General features: G+C 34.8%; 1 protein-coding gene across 9 annotated transcripts in view; it reads right to left on the bottom strand.

Moving 5' to 3' along the window:
* Positions 1–1,670: 1,670 nt before the first annotated feature.
* The window catches only part of cic (Putative transcription factor capicua), a 113,647-nt gene continuing 97,493 nt past the window's right edge, over positions 1,671–17,824 (bottom strand). For 7 of the 9 annotated variants that reach the window (XM_069841713.1, XM_069841714.1, XM_069841710.1 and 4 more), the window contains 5 exons: positions 16,941–17,083; positions 13,477–13,584; positions 10,766–10,944; positions 4,221–4,380; positions 1,671–4,106 (listed from right to left, as the gene is read on the bottom strand). In XM_069841713.1, the coding sequence (XP_069697814.1) occupies positions 4,012–4,106; positions 4,221–4,380; positions 10,766–10,944; positions 13,477–13,584; positions 16,941–17,083 (685 nt within the window). In that variant the 3' untranslated portion in view covers positions 1,671–4,011. The remainder of the gene's footprint in view (positions 4,107–4,220; positions 4,381–10,765; positions 10,945–13,476; positions 13,585–16,940; positions 17,084–17,824) is intronic. The other 2 variants (XM_069841717.1, XM_069841716.1) reach the window with 2 other exon arrangements.

Genomic DNA, 17,824 nt, shown 5'->3' with positions numbered 1-17,824 from the left:
CGTGCGTGTGTGTATATATATGTATGTAATTTTCCTCAGTGTTCTTTAATTCTAATTTATTTCAATCGGTTATTCTTGTAATTTGTAATATTGGTTCACTTACCGCTTGCATATTCATTGAATGTAACTTCTAGCCTTATATTATTTTGTAATTATTATTTAGTATGTTTGCATTAATTTACTCAACTTGTGCTTGTATGACTATATAAATTTATTAGTGTTCTTTAAATATTAGTGAAATTGTATCAGCTTCTTTTTTCTTCTGGCTAAGTGGAAGAGAAGGCCTGATGGCCTTAACTTCGCCAGAATATATTATTATTATTATTATTATTATTATTATTATTATTATTATTATTATTATTAACTTGACTGTCACATTCCCTATAGATGGAATCTAATCTTCCAAATGAAAATAGTTCAAATAACAAGTCATGTGTCTCAGTACTATCACAGCTCTTACAGAATAAGTTTATGTATTAAGTCTTCATAATACTGAGAAGGCACGATATATGGAATATAAATATATATGAACTCTGGATGAAGAAAGCATAGCTTTACTAAGCTGCATATCTTTCATGTAAGAATTACATAAAACCCTAGATCATACATACCCAAATTGCTCGGCCTTATAGACTTTGACGGTAACAACTTTTGTCAGGTTTACTATGCTGCCATCTAGTTGTTACATAAGGAGACATGTTGTAACTCCCATTTGAATTGCATTAGCAACTGTTCTGCCATCTCGTGTTAGTTTACAGCAAACGGGTGGCGATCCTGGTGGTTGTTCTCTTCAAAGTGCCACCTATTTTAACATAGGGATGAACAATCTATATGTGATCTGGGATAGAACTAAGTGTGAGTGTGATCACCTGTCGACAGGTGCGTAACTTTACTATGCTCCATAGACCTACGTGTGAGTGGTGTGAGAAATGAAACAAGGTTGTGTATGTAATCATCATTTATTGGGTGACAGATCATGGCACTCTACAGATTCAATGGAATCCTACATGGCAAGAACAGAGCAATGATGTGAGAAGTATGATATGTGGTGGCTGTATCGTAAGCTGTCCAAATTTCTTACAAAGATCATATTGATGCATGAACTGCCAAGTGTTGTAGGTGCTGTTGTCGAGGCAAGTCTCAAACCAAACAGGTCGCACAGGAAGTCAATGAAGGCAGCACTGTTGCTTCTGGATACGTTTATGTTGAAATATCTGGTGAGCATAATGGACATGTTGCGGGAATACAAGGAGAACCAGGGGAATACAAGGACAACAATGGGGAATACAAGTAGCACAAGGGGAATACACGGAGAACAAGGGAATACAAATAGAAAATAGGGACTGCAAAGAAAACAAGAGGAATACAAGGAGAAAGGGGGATGCAAGGTGAACAAGGGAACAAAGAAAAGAAGAAAATAGAAGGAGAACAAGGGGACAATAATACAAGGAGTAGCAGCATTAAGAGACTGCATTTTTATGTGACAGTAAATTCCCAAGTTATCCCCCCATACCTCATGAGGAGAAAGACGTAGTTCTACGTAAAAAAAAAAGACACCCTTCATATAAAATGAGTTTTTACATCTGCTTTTCTTCCTAATTAATTCATAGGGAATTTAACAGGTTACACTTAGTTTGGAATCTTAACTATTGGATATAATGAAAAATATATTAAGTGATAAACAACAGCGTTTTTATTTGTGTTTTATTTAGTTAAGAGGATCTTCCCATGATTGTCTGCAGGTGGCAGCAATAACAAGCCGCCCCGCGTCAAAAGTAAAGTGCAGCTAGAAAATACAAAGTTGGACAGAAACACACAAGAAAACAGGCCAGTCACTTAGGTAAAAACTAGGACAGTCTGGTTCACTTTACATTCTTCAATAAATATACACTAGTGATAACTGCATTTACTGTATATAATGTCGTTTTAAAACACATAAAATTAGAAAGTTAAACTCATTCGGTTCCTAATAATTAGTTTGTTCAGAAAAAAAATAATAAAAGCAAAATGAATCTATTGTCAAGATGGTTACATTGGTTGCAGGTGTACTAAAAATCATAATATCTTAAAGCATCACAAAGACTACCTATTCAGTTTAAAAAAAGAGAAGCTGGGGCACGGGAGCTGTGTTGTCATGCAAAAGGAACACTCATCAATAGAAAAAGCAATGTGAACACGGAGGTCTCACATTCTGTTCAAGCTCGATAATAAGGAAATGCATGACTGACATGAAGCACTGTCAAACAGTTCCCCGCTAATAAATGCTGAGGTTTCTCTTTTAGCAGGATGTGTATCACACTTGTAAAGTTGCTGCGAGGAGGGATTCAACTGTTGCAGTCAACATGATGATGGACATGAATCCGCACTCTTCAATACCGACTACTGTTTGTGAATCCGGTAGTCTTCATCACCTCAGTATTTTATATTATATATATTTCTCTTTCCCGTTCGTCACTTTTTACACTTCCATTGTCACCGGAAATTGCACTGCTCCATCAAAAACAAAAATAAAAATGCATATCCATTCCATCTGATTAATCTGTTAAAACCTCCTACCTACATAATTGCATCTTGATGGATCGATAAAAATGTATCTACAATTGAGTTCTCTTTACAAAATGGTACAACAAACTGCAATATCATGCCTCTGGCAATATTCTGCCCAACAATGACATCATAGCTAAAGGCTGAAAGATAACAACGGTCGTCACTTTGAACTATACACATCCAACAATACAACAATTTTCTTACGTCAATATATATATATATATTTTTCATCTGTCTATATTTATATATATGTATATAATAACAATGTAAATATATAAAATATTAAAGGGTACTCACTAACTGTAAGAAATAATTACAATGTGCTACTTGCTTTGCAGCAAGAATAACTTACGTTAAAATATAAAATAAAAAAAAAAAAGATTGTAGCACCTACATATAGTTAAAAGTAGCCAGTAGCACTACTAGAAAATCATGTGTGCATGGAGAGTTAAATGACACAAAGTACACACTTAATACATTACTCATCTTGAGGGATAACATAAGTGATACCCATGGTTCAAATCTTGTGACTACTTGGGTGGAGATAAAAATCAATTGCTCTTCATAGTAATAGGAATTGAACAACAATCCATGACAAACACTGACGAAGAGAAGCAATTTCCAGGGATGGAATTAAGTCGCTACATTTGACACATTTTCTAATTAAACGTGAGTGTGGCAAATCAACTAGACCTAATTACAGTTCATACATCGATACAAATTGGTGAAAAACAAAAACTCGACATTTATTTTGCTGTGACATGTCCATATTTTATTGTGTAAATATCTGAAGAATATTCCATCCCTCGAAATCTCTTTTTTGTAACAATCAGTAAAGAAGGAAGGAAGAATTGCTAATAATATAAGGTATTTCCTTATTCAAAGGATAAAATACTGCACTTTGAAACTCGTAACTCACTTCGCTTGCTCCACGAGACTTCCATCAGGTAAATTTCATTCAATGGCTAACACCAAGTGTATTTTGAAATATAATTTTCGAAGTCTTAACTTCTTGTATTTTTAAAAAAATCAGTAGTAATCTATCTTACTGAATAATTATTCTCTGCTACTACAGTCCAAACATGTTAACTAACGTGAACCTCGTTAATAAATCAATATCCTACATTCCGTTTCGTGGTTCTATATAGGTTCAAGATAAAATGATAAAATTTAAAGTAACGACAATGCCCAACAAATACCATAACAAAATTTCTAATGGTAAAACGAAGCTATTCATAAAACAACTTTACATTACTATTTCAAATCTATTGCTCTTTTTGTTCTTTCGGTATGTGTGCCAAATAGTCTCATAAATCTTTATTTATAACATTCACATACCTCAGAAAAAAGAAAAACTAATATATGCAGTGTCTTGTTAACAAGAATCCCTTGATACTATTTGAATACCAGATGGTGGTATTGCCCATTGAAGTTGGTCCCAAAATGGCAGGGCTGGAGCGGCAGCTAGCTGCTTGAAGATGCAGGGATGGACAAGGGATTGTTGGCAGTGGTGGCCAAGTTGGCCGAATGCGGCAAAGTGGACGACCCTGCAACAACAACTGCACGATTCCAGCATGCCATTCATTTGTACAGAAAGGATCACTGAAAGATATTCAGTCGGAAGACTTTCTACTATTTTGAAAGAAAACAGTGGAACTGAGCACTATATTTACCTGGTGTGGTTGCAGCGGAGTCTGTGCCAGAAGCCATAGGGCTTGGTAATCCACTTGGAGTCACTGGAGTCAGATTATTCTGGGCCATTAGTTTCTGACGAACCTCTCTAATCTTCAACTGCAGACTTGACTTGTTTGGGAAGATATCAACATGGGCAGCCTGTAAAAGCAACAGTCTTAACTCACGGTATGTACCACAAGCTCTCAACAATTAGGTGTGACAAAGAATTTGTGCAGCAAGGAAAATGACAAGATCTACTGGGTCTGAAAGAAAGCGTTTTCACTGGAACACATTTGCGAAAGAAATGCAAACACAATCTCATTCTGAAAACCAGAAGTTTTTAATATAGATCGCCTGCACAAAAATGACTCAAAATAATATTACAATGAATAAGGACTGTTATCAATTAACATTCACCTTTCTTCCTTTCCTATTTACAGAATTAATGTTAAATCCTGAATTCATATAATTGCATATCCCTTGGGATATTTCTGAATTAAAATAATACTTATTCTGTTTTGGGTAAACAATTGTCATTGCACATCTAAAATTAAATTTCAAAGAAAAATAACACCAGTATAAAATAAACTCACGAACTTAAGAAGAAAATAAATATACATATTTTAGACGAAAGTGGGAAACTTAAATATAACATTCTGTCTTAGTCTTTTGGCTGATGGGACTACTACTTCCTGTGTATAAATATTGTGAATAGTACATCGAATAGCACATTTATCAGAATCTTCTATTTCTGTTATTCTTTTTGGAACATGATGTTTTTGTCTTCAATAAAACAGAATAACATATTATTTCAGTGTGCATCTTTCTGCTATTTAACGCTCTTGAAATCGAATATATCGAAGATTCCTGTTGCTTCCAAAACTTGTTCTTGTACTTTTGAACTTTGAAGTAAACACTGAAATAATGAAACAATTGTCTTTAGAGACAATTAATATTAGGTACCCTCCACAAAACTGGCTTCATTTATACACCAACAGGACCTTGATCTCCTGGGAACAAGGTGCAGGTGCAGGTGTTATGTGCTGTCTCTTCTCACTTTATAGATCTCTTGGATATGGAACAAGTTTTTATGGAGAAATCACTGCAATAAGTCTCAGGAATCTTCTATACCACATCAATAAATTTAAAAATGCAGTTATATTGTCAGACTCCAAAGCAGCTATTTTATCAATAGTCTCTATATACACACCTTCACCTCAAACAGCAGAAATAACTGAAATGCTCTCTTAATTAATAACACTCAATAAAAGAATTGTATTCCAATGGATACCATCCCATTGTGGAATCCTGGGAAACGAGAATGTGGATGTTTTAGCAAAGAAGGGCAGCACTGCTACTTACAGACCTGTTACTAAATCTACCTATTACAGTACTCTGTGAAAAGATTTATTAAATCTATATACTTAGACTTCAACAAACAAAATTTGATAATACAATTTCAAGGGAAAAAATGGAACTCTCTGCATCATAATTCACAGTTGATTCCCAATTTACCATGCAAATCGTCTGTAGCTGCATTTAGATTGGCAACAGGCCATGACTGTTTTGGCCTAGCATCTGCATAGAACTGTAATATATCAGTCCCATAACTGCCCATTGTGCAACTCAAATCAAGAAATGGATTCAGAACACCTCAAAATCTGTGCTTCAGTGGCTGACCATGACAATATCTTTGAAAAATATTGGAGTGCAAGCAGTCAAATAACTTTATTGTCAAATGCCTGGCATTAGAAAACAACAAGAACAACTTTTGTCATGAATCTTAGGGAACACAATTCATACCTGTTTTTTTACCTCCCACTTCGTGAATCCATAATTTCTCGGTTCTCGCTATGAATGTCTTTCATTTTAATTTAGGAAATGCAGCAAACATATTGCAAAATAGTTGCAAATGGAGTTCACTTATAGCATGCTATGAATTCACTGAGACTGTACTATGGTTCATCAGTATGTTTATAATAATCACATAAGCAGAGGATGTGAAAATATAAATAGCAATGGAGAACATTATCGCAACTGATTCATATAGAACAACGACTCAATGTATGTCACATATCAAAATCAGTTATGTCAATTGTAAACAAAGAAGTACTGGTAAAAGTGAACGAAGTAGACCAGAGCTATTTGGAAGGTTGGAATAAGCGACAGCATATAGGTAAGAAACATGGAAGATGAAGGAAGTCTGGATCGCAACCTCTGGTGGAAGAAGAGTGTATTTATTGGTTGAGAAAACCTGTGAAGAACTTGCATTATGCCTTAAACCATGGAGATGTTAAGTTTAAAAAGATAAGTAGCTCTCTGAAGATCATCTTCTAACTTAACTATGACAATTCGATCATCAACAAAAAGTAAAGAATCTAACGTAGAATTTCCACTTATATTCAAACCAGAGCTGGACTATTCTGTTCATATAAATTATGAAGAGATGTGGGCAGATGACACATCTCTGTCTTCTTTATTTATGGATATTCATGACGAAATCCCACATCCACTACATTATGATGATATAAATTATAATTAGCTATGTTTTATTTAAAGAAAACACAAAATTTAAAAGAATATACGGTGTGGATATGGTAAGCCAATAAGAGGAACTGTGTAGCCTATCATGGTGTTGTCACATTTAATGGAGCACGGGCTCAGAAATCCATTTGAATACATAGTGGTCTCATCTGTAGCAAACTGTACAACACCTATCTTTCATAATATTTTTGTAAAATTAAACACTACTATTATGCAACCAAGCTCGGAATAGAATCAGTGAGTTTGGGAACTATAACCCTTGTACACTTGTATTACAGCTGTCAGTTGCTTCCTCGCACACTGATGTCTTATTACTCTGTTAGATGGCTGACTCTGGACTTCAATTTGAAGCCATGTATGGAAGGACACTTGCACGGCAAAAATGCACGTTGCATTATATATGGTAGGAGAAATTGGTGTGGTTAACTGATGTTATTGTGAAGTAATGATTAGCCTACAATATACTTTGCTGAAAATGGTCAGATCTTGCAGTTCATGTAACTGTACAGACAACACAAAATAAGCAAGAAAACAAATCTTTTCATAGGCAAATAATTATTGTGGACTTTCTTTAGATATACTACCGCAATATATATGAAAAAAAAAAAATAAATAAATAAATAAACACCTTTTTAATTATGTTTATATACGATTTAACATCTATGGTTATATCGCGTGTGTAGGATCTTTGAGTATACCAGTAGGCCATTGACTATTGTTGAGTTGCTGTTTCCATTGTCGCTGTTATAGATGGTTTGTGTTCATGTAGCTGAATTAGTTTTAATATTTATGCTTATTTATTTACTGGTATATCAGTCCCCTAACTGCCCATTGTGCAACTCAAATCAAGAAATGGATTCGGAACACCTCAAAATCTGTGCTTCAGTGGCAGACCATGATAATATCTTTGAAGAATATTGGAGTGCAAGAGGTCAAATGACTTTATTGTCAAATGCCTGGTATTAGAAAACAACAACATTTATTTATTGGTTATGAATCATGGTATGTAAATGTCTAATCTGGCATTTGCCTTTGTGACTGAGGGAAACTATGAAAAACCCTAATTAGAATGGCTAGCAATGGCGTTTGAACCATTGACCTCCCGAATGTGAGTCTCAAATGTCACCATCTCAGCCACTTCACTCGTTAAAAAAGAAATATACTGATTTAATTCAGAAAATGCTAGTTGGTATAGAAATTTTAGCAACAAACTTGTAGACTTATTATTCTTGGGATTGTAACAATTAGGGTAATAAAAACATTTAAAAAAGCAAAAAGTTATAACTCATTATTGGCATCAAGTCAGTTGCCTCTAATGATGTGTTAATACTCGTGACATCATCGGCTATAAGGTATTCTTACATGATGATAAACATTTGCTGTGCAACATGGCAGCATTCACGGCTTCATTGAGAACCAGTACAAAACAAGTCAGTGATCCATCTAGCAGAGTAGTAGAACATCATTGTGCTCGCTATAGTAGCACCGCCAGTCCATTCTATTCTGAGCATGGTTAAGTAATAATAATAATAATAATAATAATAATAATAATAATAATAATAATAATAATAATAATAATAATAATAATAATAATAATCAGGGAACGGATTTATATGGACTAAAAATATATGAAATATGTAAATATATATGTAGTTATTTTTACCAAAATATGGAATTAAATATGGATTTTTACCAAAATATGGAATTAAATATGGACTTAAAATTATAAAAAAATGACTATGTACGTTAAATATTGGTACATTTTAATCAAACTAAACAAAAAATATAATGGACGTACCTTATCTTCCAATGTAGTTTCAACAAAACACAATTTTTATTGTCTGTTACCATAACAATAGGTTACAAACATTTCTTTCAAGTGCTGAAAAGTGAATCTTCTTCTATTGTCTCTGAGGATAGATTTATACTGACTAAAAGAGCGTTCGACGTCACAAGAAGTAACTGGTACATAATTCAATTTCACAATGTCTGCTGGGGATAAGTCCAAGTTAATCTTCACTGTTGATTCACCACTCATCACAGCAACAACCTTTTGTAGTTCTTCATATCCAGGGTTTTTTGAAAGTACAGTGTCCACCTTAGCTCTTACTGCATCTGCAACTTTACCTCTACCACGATTCAGTTGTTCCACAGTACTATTTATAATTTCAAAACTTTCAGATAGTGAAAGGTGCCTATTTTGGAGACTTTTGAGCGTTTTTATGATGCATGAAAATGTATGCTGAATGTGAGCTAAGTCATTCTTCACACTTATGTCACAGGTAACTGTTTTCGCAGTATCAATTGAGACTGCATCTTCAGAGTCCAATGCAAGGAGAACATTGTTAATAGAGTCTATATGTTCGGCATAATATTCAACTGCTTCTAGCCATGTACCCCATCTAGTTAAAATTGGCTTTGGTGGCAATGGAATTTCAGGGTACATTTCTTTCAACACGTTAACTCTACTGGGAGCTTTGAGAAATACTTTTTTCACTGATGAAATCAACAAATCTACTTTAGGGAAATTGTCTCTGACCACTTCTGCCACACGATGAAATGCATGCGCCACACAAGTAAAATGAGTCAATTTAGGATATACAACAGATAATGCTTGTCCAGCTTTGACCATATAAGGGGCAGGATCGCTAATAAAGAATAACACATTATCGTACATAATACCCTTTGGCCACAGGATACCCATAGCTTCGTTGAACAGTTTAACTATAGTTTTGTTATTGCACTTTTCTAGAACATCACAATGTAAAAGAATTCGTTCAGAATATTGTTCACTTAACAAACCGATAACTACATTACCAACAAGTCTACCTTCTTTGTCGGGAGTCTCATCAATGGAAACCCAAATTGAACTATCTTTAATTTCATCTCTTATCTTCTGTATTGTCTCATCGTAGATGGATGGAGCATACGTCTTCCTAAGTGTTGACTCATCCGGGATTGTATGTTGAGTATATTTTTCAAGGAATTCCCTGAAGACCTTATTCTTTAGTTTGTAGAGAGGAATATCAGCAGAGATGAGAGAACGGCACAGGTCGATGTTAAACTCGGCACAGGTCGATGTTAAACTCAGATCTTACATTCGATGTTGTTGGTTGTGTTAAAAACAATTGTCTCTGCTTGGAATTTAGTTGTTTGTTGGCCTGATGTTTACTAGTTGTAATGTGTTGTTGCACCAGGAACTTTTGTGTAGATGATACTGCACACTGACACAAATTACAAAATAATATTTTATTGTCAGTTGATAAACCATCTTCTTTAAATTCTGAAATGTAACTTGTTAGTTTTGATTTTAAATTGACTGAATGACGTACTTTTGGCATATTTACCGTCTTTATAGTATGATTTACAAAACTGAACCTATGTGTACTCTGACTGGCATTTAACTGTTGAGCTGCACAACTGAAGTCTGTTAAAAATTTTAAATTAAATTAATACAGGTTTGTAACTTACTTTCCCATTGTTGATAGGACTGCTAATTTTCAAATAACTCTGATGTTAAAGGGATTACTGAACATGTGTTTAAATCTCTATTGTTGAAATGTATTTTTAAAAGTTAATGGAATTTTGTTTTGTTTTATTGTTAAACCTAATATAATATGGACTGTTTTATATGAAATATGGAAAATATATGGAAATTAACGAAAATATGTACTAAACTCTAAAATATGGAAAAATATGGAAAATAAAAGTAGGATTTTTCAACCCTACACATTGCTAATGCTAAATATAAATTATATTAGCTTTATAAGTAAATATGTATTTACATATAAATCCTTTCCCTGATAATAATACTAATAATAATAATAGTAATGTATTTATTTATACTGACAGAGTTAAGGCCATAAGGTAATACATTAAAAAAAAATCAACAGAAAACAGAGGAGAGTGATATGGTCATTGGTTGACTTAAATTCACAAACAAATTTAAAGGAAGGAATATTTTACGTCATATATTCTAAAAAAAGAGGGCCAAACATACCTGGAAGGCAGAAGTTGCTTGAGTGGAAGGGAAGAATCCATTATCATGGAACAATTGCATAACAAGGTGGCGTCGCTGCTCTAGAATTCGGCGATGTCCTTTCTCCTGGTCTTTGCCCCCAGGTGTTTTAGGTGTGCGAGGTGAACTAGCTTCTCCACTGTCTGTCACTTCTGCTCCTGCTATATGACAAACAAGCAATATTATTTTTCGGTAATTTTTCAAGTATGGTGACAGGCACTTGCAACTTAGAATTAAATGAACAGTAAAACTTCTTTTATATGTTTCATACTTATTTTCAGGGCCGGATTTAGATATATTGCTGCCACTAGGCAGTGATAAAATTTGCCGCTCCAAACTCCCACAAACAGTTTATGAGCAGCTATTACATAAGTCATGTTTAGTAGTTTAAATTAGTCTTAAATGAAATGTTACATTGCAGAAAACAATAAATTACTGGAACCAAAATACATGCTTCTTACTTGTGAATTATAAAGATTTCCTTTGCACTTTCTTCACAGAGAAAGCATTGATGATGTCATCAAGTCGATCTGATGAAGTACATCAGATCAGACTCGATGCAAAGAAACATATTCAAACTTATACATTGTTGAAACAAAATTGATTTGTGAAAGGCAGGTTGCAGTTTATTTCTCAACATTGGTTTTGTTGGTAATGTAACTATTACGAGTATTTCTTAATTCGATAGGAAGTATAGAGTACTCACGCTTAAGCAGAGGTTTTATTACTAAACTATCTAGATTACAAAGGTATCATACACAGTGGTGTAGGCAGGAGAGTGGGGAGGCTCACCAGCTCAAGTATAAAGAAACAATCCACCATTAGCATTGCAAGTGCAACAATGAAAAGAAAAAATTGTTTGATTGTTTCTACCAACAAACCAATATCTAGAACAGGCCTGCACAAGGTTTCCGTTCTCCGAGCCGGCTCACAGCTCATGAGCGGAATGCAGATATTAGCTGCGCTCAGTATAGGATGGACTGGAAGAAGGGGTGATCTCGTACAAAATATACACAAAAGGAAGTACTAGTACGAGTGTTTATGAAATGAATTCCCGTTCAGTGTTTGCAAAACTATCTTGGACTTATTAATTAATACAGAAATATTCATTTTACAGAAATAATAGAAATTTTATACCTACTTAAATGTACAATATCATTTTGTTATATTTTTATTTATCAGTACATGAAAACGAGGTTTTATGCTGTTGGCAGCTGAAAGGAACAATAGCCTACTGATCATAATGAAACATCAGTTACAGATGTTCGATGCCTGCCTTTATTAAAGTTGATTATAGAAAACAGTTGCTCACAAATATAAATGTTGAGCCAAACATAGCAATCATTTTCACAGCCAGCCTGTGTAGTCGTGGATATTATTGCTAATGTTTAGTCTTGTAAAACTCAACCAGGCCAGTAGTATTATTCAAACGATCTTTAGCCTTTAGGCCACATTGAAGATCAATAAGTCCGAGCTGTAAATCGTTAAATGTTATGTTTTATTTAACGACGCTCGCAACTGCCGAGGTTATATGAGCACACTTAAATGCAATCGACCTGGCCCGGAATCGAACCTGCAACCTCGGGCATAGAAGGCCACCGCTATACCAACTGCGCCAACCAGGCCCACCTGTAACTTATATGGCATTGTTTCAACTGGTGTTGAAGAAACTTCTTTCCAATTAAGACAAGATTTTAGTAGGTTATTTTACGACGCTTTATCAACAGCTTACGTTATTTAGTGTCTTAATGAGAAGAAGGTGATAATGCCGGTGAAATGAGTCCGGGGTCCAACACCGAAAGTTACTCAGCGTTTGCTCATACTGAGTTGAGGGAAAACCCCAGAAAAACCTCAACCAGATAACTTGACCTGGGAATTGAACCCGGGCCACCTGGTTTCGCGGCTAGATGCGCTGTTACTCCACAGGTGTGGACCTTAAGACAAGATCTTGGAACCTAGAATTAAATTCATTTTGAATTTCAATTAATATTTGCACATAATCGTTTAATATGGCTTCATCACGAGCAGTTTCTATTGCTCGAAAGTAAGCCATATTACCTTCCCGAAACTGACTTACGAAAAGTGTAAGTTTACGACTGAAATCCCGTAATTTATTCAACATATCAACACTGTGCTGGCCTTTTCCCTGAAGAGAGATATTTAAATTGTTGAAGATTAATATCTTTAGTATCTTATGTCTGGACTCGTAATGACGCATTATGTTATGTTTCTTTCTACCTTTCAAAATGTTGTGGCAGATAAAGCACTGAGTATTTACTCCAGTAGCTATAAAAAAATAAGCATTTTCCCATGCAACATTGAAAGAATTTGCCTGATCACTACTTTTCCGTCTTTTAGATTCCTCCATACTGTACTGTAGCAGTAGGTAAGCAACGTGAAACAGTTACTGAGAATATGCACTGCACTCCACTAGATAGCTGAGTGGTCGTTTCCCTCTCCTCTAGCTATAGCAGGTCTATGTCATTCTGACGTATCTTCCTCTCCGATTCGGCGAGCAGTAAACACAGCTCTCCCGCTCGTTGAGCGCTGTTTGTGCAGGTATGATTTAAAATAACAAATTCTTTATGTTTGTTGCTCCCCCCCTCCCATCTTAAATTTCCTGGCTACACCACTGATCATACATATTCAAGCTACAATTATTCTTCCCTTTTTAAATCCTGTGTGACACTCACCTCGGAATGCATCGAGATTGAAGTCAGGTCCAAAGAAAGTGCTTCCTATCAGTTTTGCAGACTTTGGTGCTGCTGAAACAGGCTCAGACTCCGATTCCTCTTCTGCATCTGGAAAAAACGACCAAGTCCTATGTGAGATAATGGCACGATTGCAAATGAGATGGTGTGTTAAACTGGTGAATAGAAAAATTTGCAAGCTGCTGACTTTCACCACGTTAAATTACTATTTTTACATTAGAATACTACAACTTTTGATGGCGAAATAACCGCAATTCATACATCCTTAACGAACCTTCTATACTGAATAAACAAATTTCAGGATGGTGTTATACTGTCAGATCTCAAGCAGCTATACTAGCCATTGCAAGTCTTTACTCACGAATATCACAACAAATACACGAATGCAGAAAAATGATATACCATCTAATAAAATTAAAACAAAACATTATTCTTCAGTGGATCCCATCATATTGTTTGATTAGGAATGAATCCGCACACTTTTTGACTAAGAAAGGCATAGAAATCAAGGAAGCCCGCAGATCTAATGTCAATGATAGCAAGATGGTTAGAAAATTAGAAGAAATGAATGGACGAGGAAAGAGCAAAATTGAAGATGAAAATAGCCAGTTCTGAAATCAAAATTACATTGCACATGAATTTATAGTTTAAAGCACTCCCTTTTGTTGAATTGTTTTCCGGGGTTTTGAGAAAACATGTATGGAACATGTAGAGAAGAATAAAAAACCGCGTAAAAAAATAAAAATCTCAGTGGTAGCAAATCCTACAAAAACATTCAATAAAGTTTATCCTACTATTCTATAAAACTACTAGTCAAGAGAAAATTTCAATCAATGTACATATAAAACTGCAAAAACAATGCTGAAGGCAAGAAGTGGCAAATTCTTGTGTCTAATCCAGGAATTGTTCAATTATCACGAAAATCTACAGTTGCAATGTACTGATTAATTACTGGCCATGACTGTCTGGCAGAACATCAAACTCTTCCTTTTGTGTGTTATGCAATATAAATGAACTCATGAACTTAGAACATACAGGAAGATGTATAACTCTAAAAAAAGAAGATACACCACAAAAATACTGGAGTACAAGAGGACTAATGGCTTCGATGTCAAATGTCTAGGCATTGAACAACAGTAACATTAGAATTCAGTAGAATCACAAGAAACCTTCACAATAGTCTGCCAGAAAGTGACTAACTCATATGACTCTATTTTCCTGTCTGGTCGAAATGTAAGACAGACCTATTTTCTGTCTTCATATTTTTTCCTACACTTCCATTTTCCATATTGAGTGAACAGTGGAAAATGGAAAGAGGAAATAGTCGTCACTATGGATCTGAAGATAGCAATATCACACTCAATTTAGGGTTGAGGAGTGTTGCTAATGTTAATTTACAAGGATGGAAAAGTGGACAGTTTATGCACATCGAAATATGTCCTCCTCAGGCTTGTAATGTTGACTGCAGCATGGTACATAGACCGGAAATGTGAGCTAGTATGAGGACATTGACTTTGTTCTGCGATCAACTACGTAAATAACAAGGTGAACATAAACAAATCTGGACAGCTCTAAAAGAAAATATAAGCTACATAGCATTACAAAGATATATTTTTACATACCTTTCGATATGTGCAGAAGAATTATCATAGAATTATTCGTGGGTTTGAGTTTCCTTCTTTCTTTTCTTGTGCTACAATGTCTCTGTATATGTTGTTTTCTAATGCCAAGCGTTTGACAATAAAGTCATATGACCTCTTGCACGTCAATATTTTTCAAAGATATCGTCATGGTCAGCCACTGAAGCACAGATTTTGAGGTGTTCCGAATCCATTTCTTGGTTTGAGTTGCACAATGGGCAGTTAGGGGACTAATATATTCCAATTCTATGCAGGTGTTTGACCAAACAATCATGGCCTGTTGCCAATCTAAATGCAGCTACAGATGATTTGCGTGGTAAATCGGGAATCAACTGTGGATTATGATGCATAGAGTTCCATTTTTTCCCTTGAGATTGTGTTATCAAATTTTGTTTGTTGAAGCCTAAGTATGTAGATTTAATAAATCTTTTCACAGAGTAGATTTAATAACAGGTCTGTAAGTAGCAGTGCTGCCCTTCTTTGCTAAAGCATCTGCATTCACATATCCCAGGATTACACAATGGGATGGTATCCATTGGAATACAATTCTTTTATTGAGTGTTATTAATTGTGTCTCTGTATTATCGCAGCGGTCCCATGCTTAACATTCGGCAGGTCTTCGAGCGGCCTCGTGCGTAACATTCGGCAGATCTTTGAAATTTAATTGTATTATTATTTTCAATTTCTTGTGTCGCCGCTCCAGTCACTCACCTCAACTTCAATGTTGTAACCAATAAGCTGCTTCCATTATAAAATGACACCTACTTGTCTGATCCACGTGGACTAAAACCGAGGTTGCAATGTCTTGTGTTGAGGACGAATATTAAGGTATGTGATTAAAAATTATTATTAAAGAGTTATTATTAAGAGATAAGAATGTCAACGTACTTGTATATGAAACAACAATAATAATAATAATAATAATAATAATAATAATAATAATAATAATAGCAGCCATTTAACAATATAACAAACTAGTGCTTATTCATATCGAGGAAATAGATGTGACGTGACACTTAAGAGTGAAACCTACAGAGCAACAATCAGTCGGCAAAATTATGTTTTAAAAGCACACCACACGTTATTGTATGATGCCGGCATGTTAAGTATGAGTCCGCAGCGATAATATATATCGCTTGTCACCTCATATTTTTGTATTACATACAATGTTCACATCATTTATTTCAAAACACTCTGCTGCAAAAATATGCGCCACAGAACCTTTAAATTTCAGCATTATTATTCAGCAGGTACACTGTTTACACATGCTACGGTAGTGACTGGCGAACGGAGAGTAAACTTCAAACCACTGTAACGTACCCTATCAGTCCTCAACATTACAAGCCTAATCCTCATGTACTGCAACTCTCCACCACTAGGAAAGCAGATGAAATACAAATCTCTAGCAGACAATGTTACTAAACCTTTCGCAAGGAAAGAACCGACTTCTGACAACTCCATAACATCTACAGATGTTGTTGCATTATATCTCTGCTGGTGACCAATCATCAAGTTTCAAGTGGCTTATCTTGATCCTGGGCATCAGAATCTGGTTGCCTTGATTCCAATGCTGTGGCATTGCTTGCCTAAGTGTAAGCTGAGCATTTAGACATACTTTTTCTGACAGATTGGTACAACCTTTTGCTATCTCTCTTCCCCTCTCCATAAATTCTGACATTGCACAGAGGCAGAGATATAATATAAGATCAGTATTTTTGAACTCTCTTCTACTTGCTATCTGCATGAGCCAACCAATAGAAACTGAATCAGACTGATGTAAAGAGTCTCAACTACTCTACTACTTACTGGGAGGCCTGGGTGGCTTCTTTCGATAATATACAACCCGAGGACTTGATGGCACAGAGATAGCACTTGGTGACTGGCATTCCTGAGGGTTGAATTCGGGTAGAGAAGAAAACTTCTTTTCGAAATTAACTGTCTCCAGCACCCTAAAAACCCAAGAACAAAAGGTTATTGTTATTATCACTATCACTATTATTATTATTATTATTATTATTATTATTATTATTATTATTATTATTATTATTATAATACATGAAAGAAATATTCCAAATGTTAAAGAAAGATCATGAAAACCTAAAAATTAGAGAGATGTTAAAGTGGTGACTTTTCAAATAACAGTTTGAATTATGTGTTGTAAATTTTTGTAAACTGTAATGTCAATGGAAAATATTTGAATTATGTAGAGCAGTGATTCTCAACCAGGGGGGAAAAAGACCACTTAATGGGAACCATGAACAAAATGATAATAATAATAATAATAATAATAATAATAATAATAATAATAATAATAATAATAATGACCTATTTTGCGACAAAAATAAAATCATAATTAATTTTTTTTTTTTTTTAATTTATATCTATCAAATTCCACAGTACTATGTTCTAAATTTTACTTTCTACCTTAGGCCAGGGAGTCACACTAAAGTAATGTGAGGAAAAGAGGCCGGAAAACACTGATTTAAGTGCATAATCTTTCTCACTATTTTATAAGTTCTGAATTCATTTCTGGAGGTAAATATTAATATTACGAGTATTAATTCTGCAATTAGTTGATGTTCTAGTTCTGGAACATACTACATAATGTAACGACTAGGAATCCAATAGAAGTGTTAACTTCTTTGTTTCTATACACTGGATCAAGTGATGGTAATAACTAAACAAGAAAA

The sequence above is a fragment of the Periplaneta americana genome, chromosome 12 (genome assembly GCF_040183065.1).
Source record: "Periplaneta americana isolate PAMFEO1 chromosome 12, P.americana_PAMFEO1_priV1, whole genome shotgun sequence".
In the NCBI taxonomy this organism is placed as follows: Eukaryota; Metazoa; Arthropoda; class Insecta; order Blattodea; family Blattidae; genus Periplaneta; species Periplaneta americana.
Note: the sequence above shows the minus strand (reverse complement) of the source record. Positions and strands in the feature narration are given on the sequence as shown.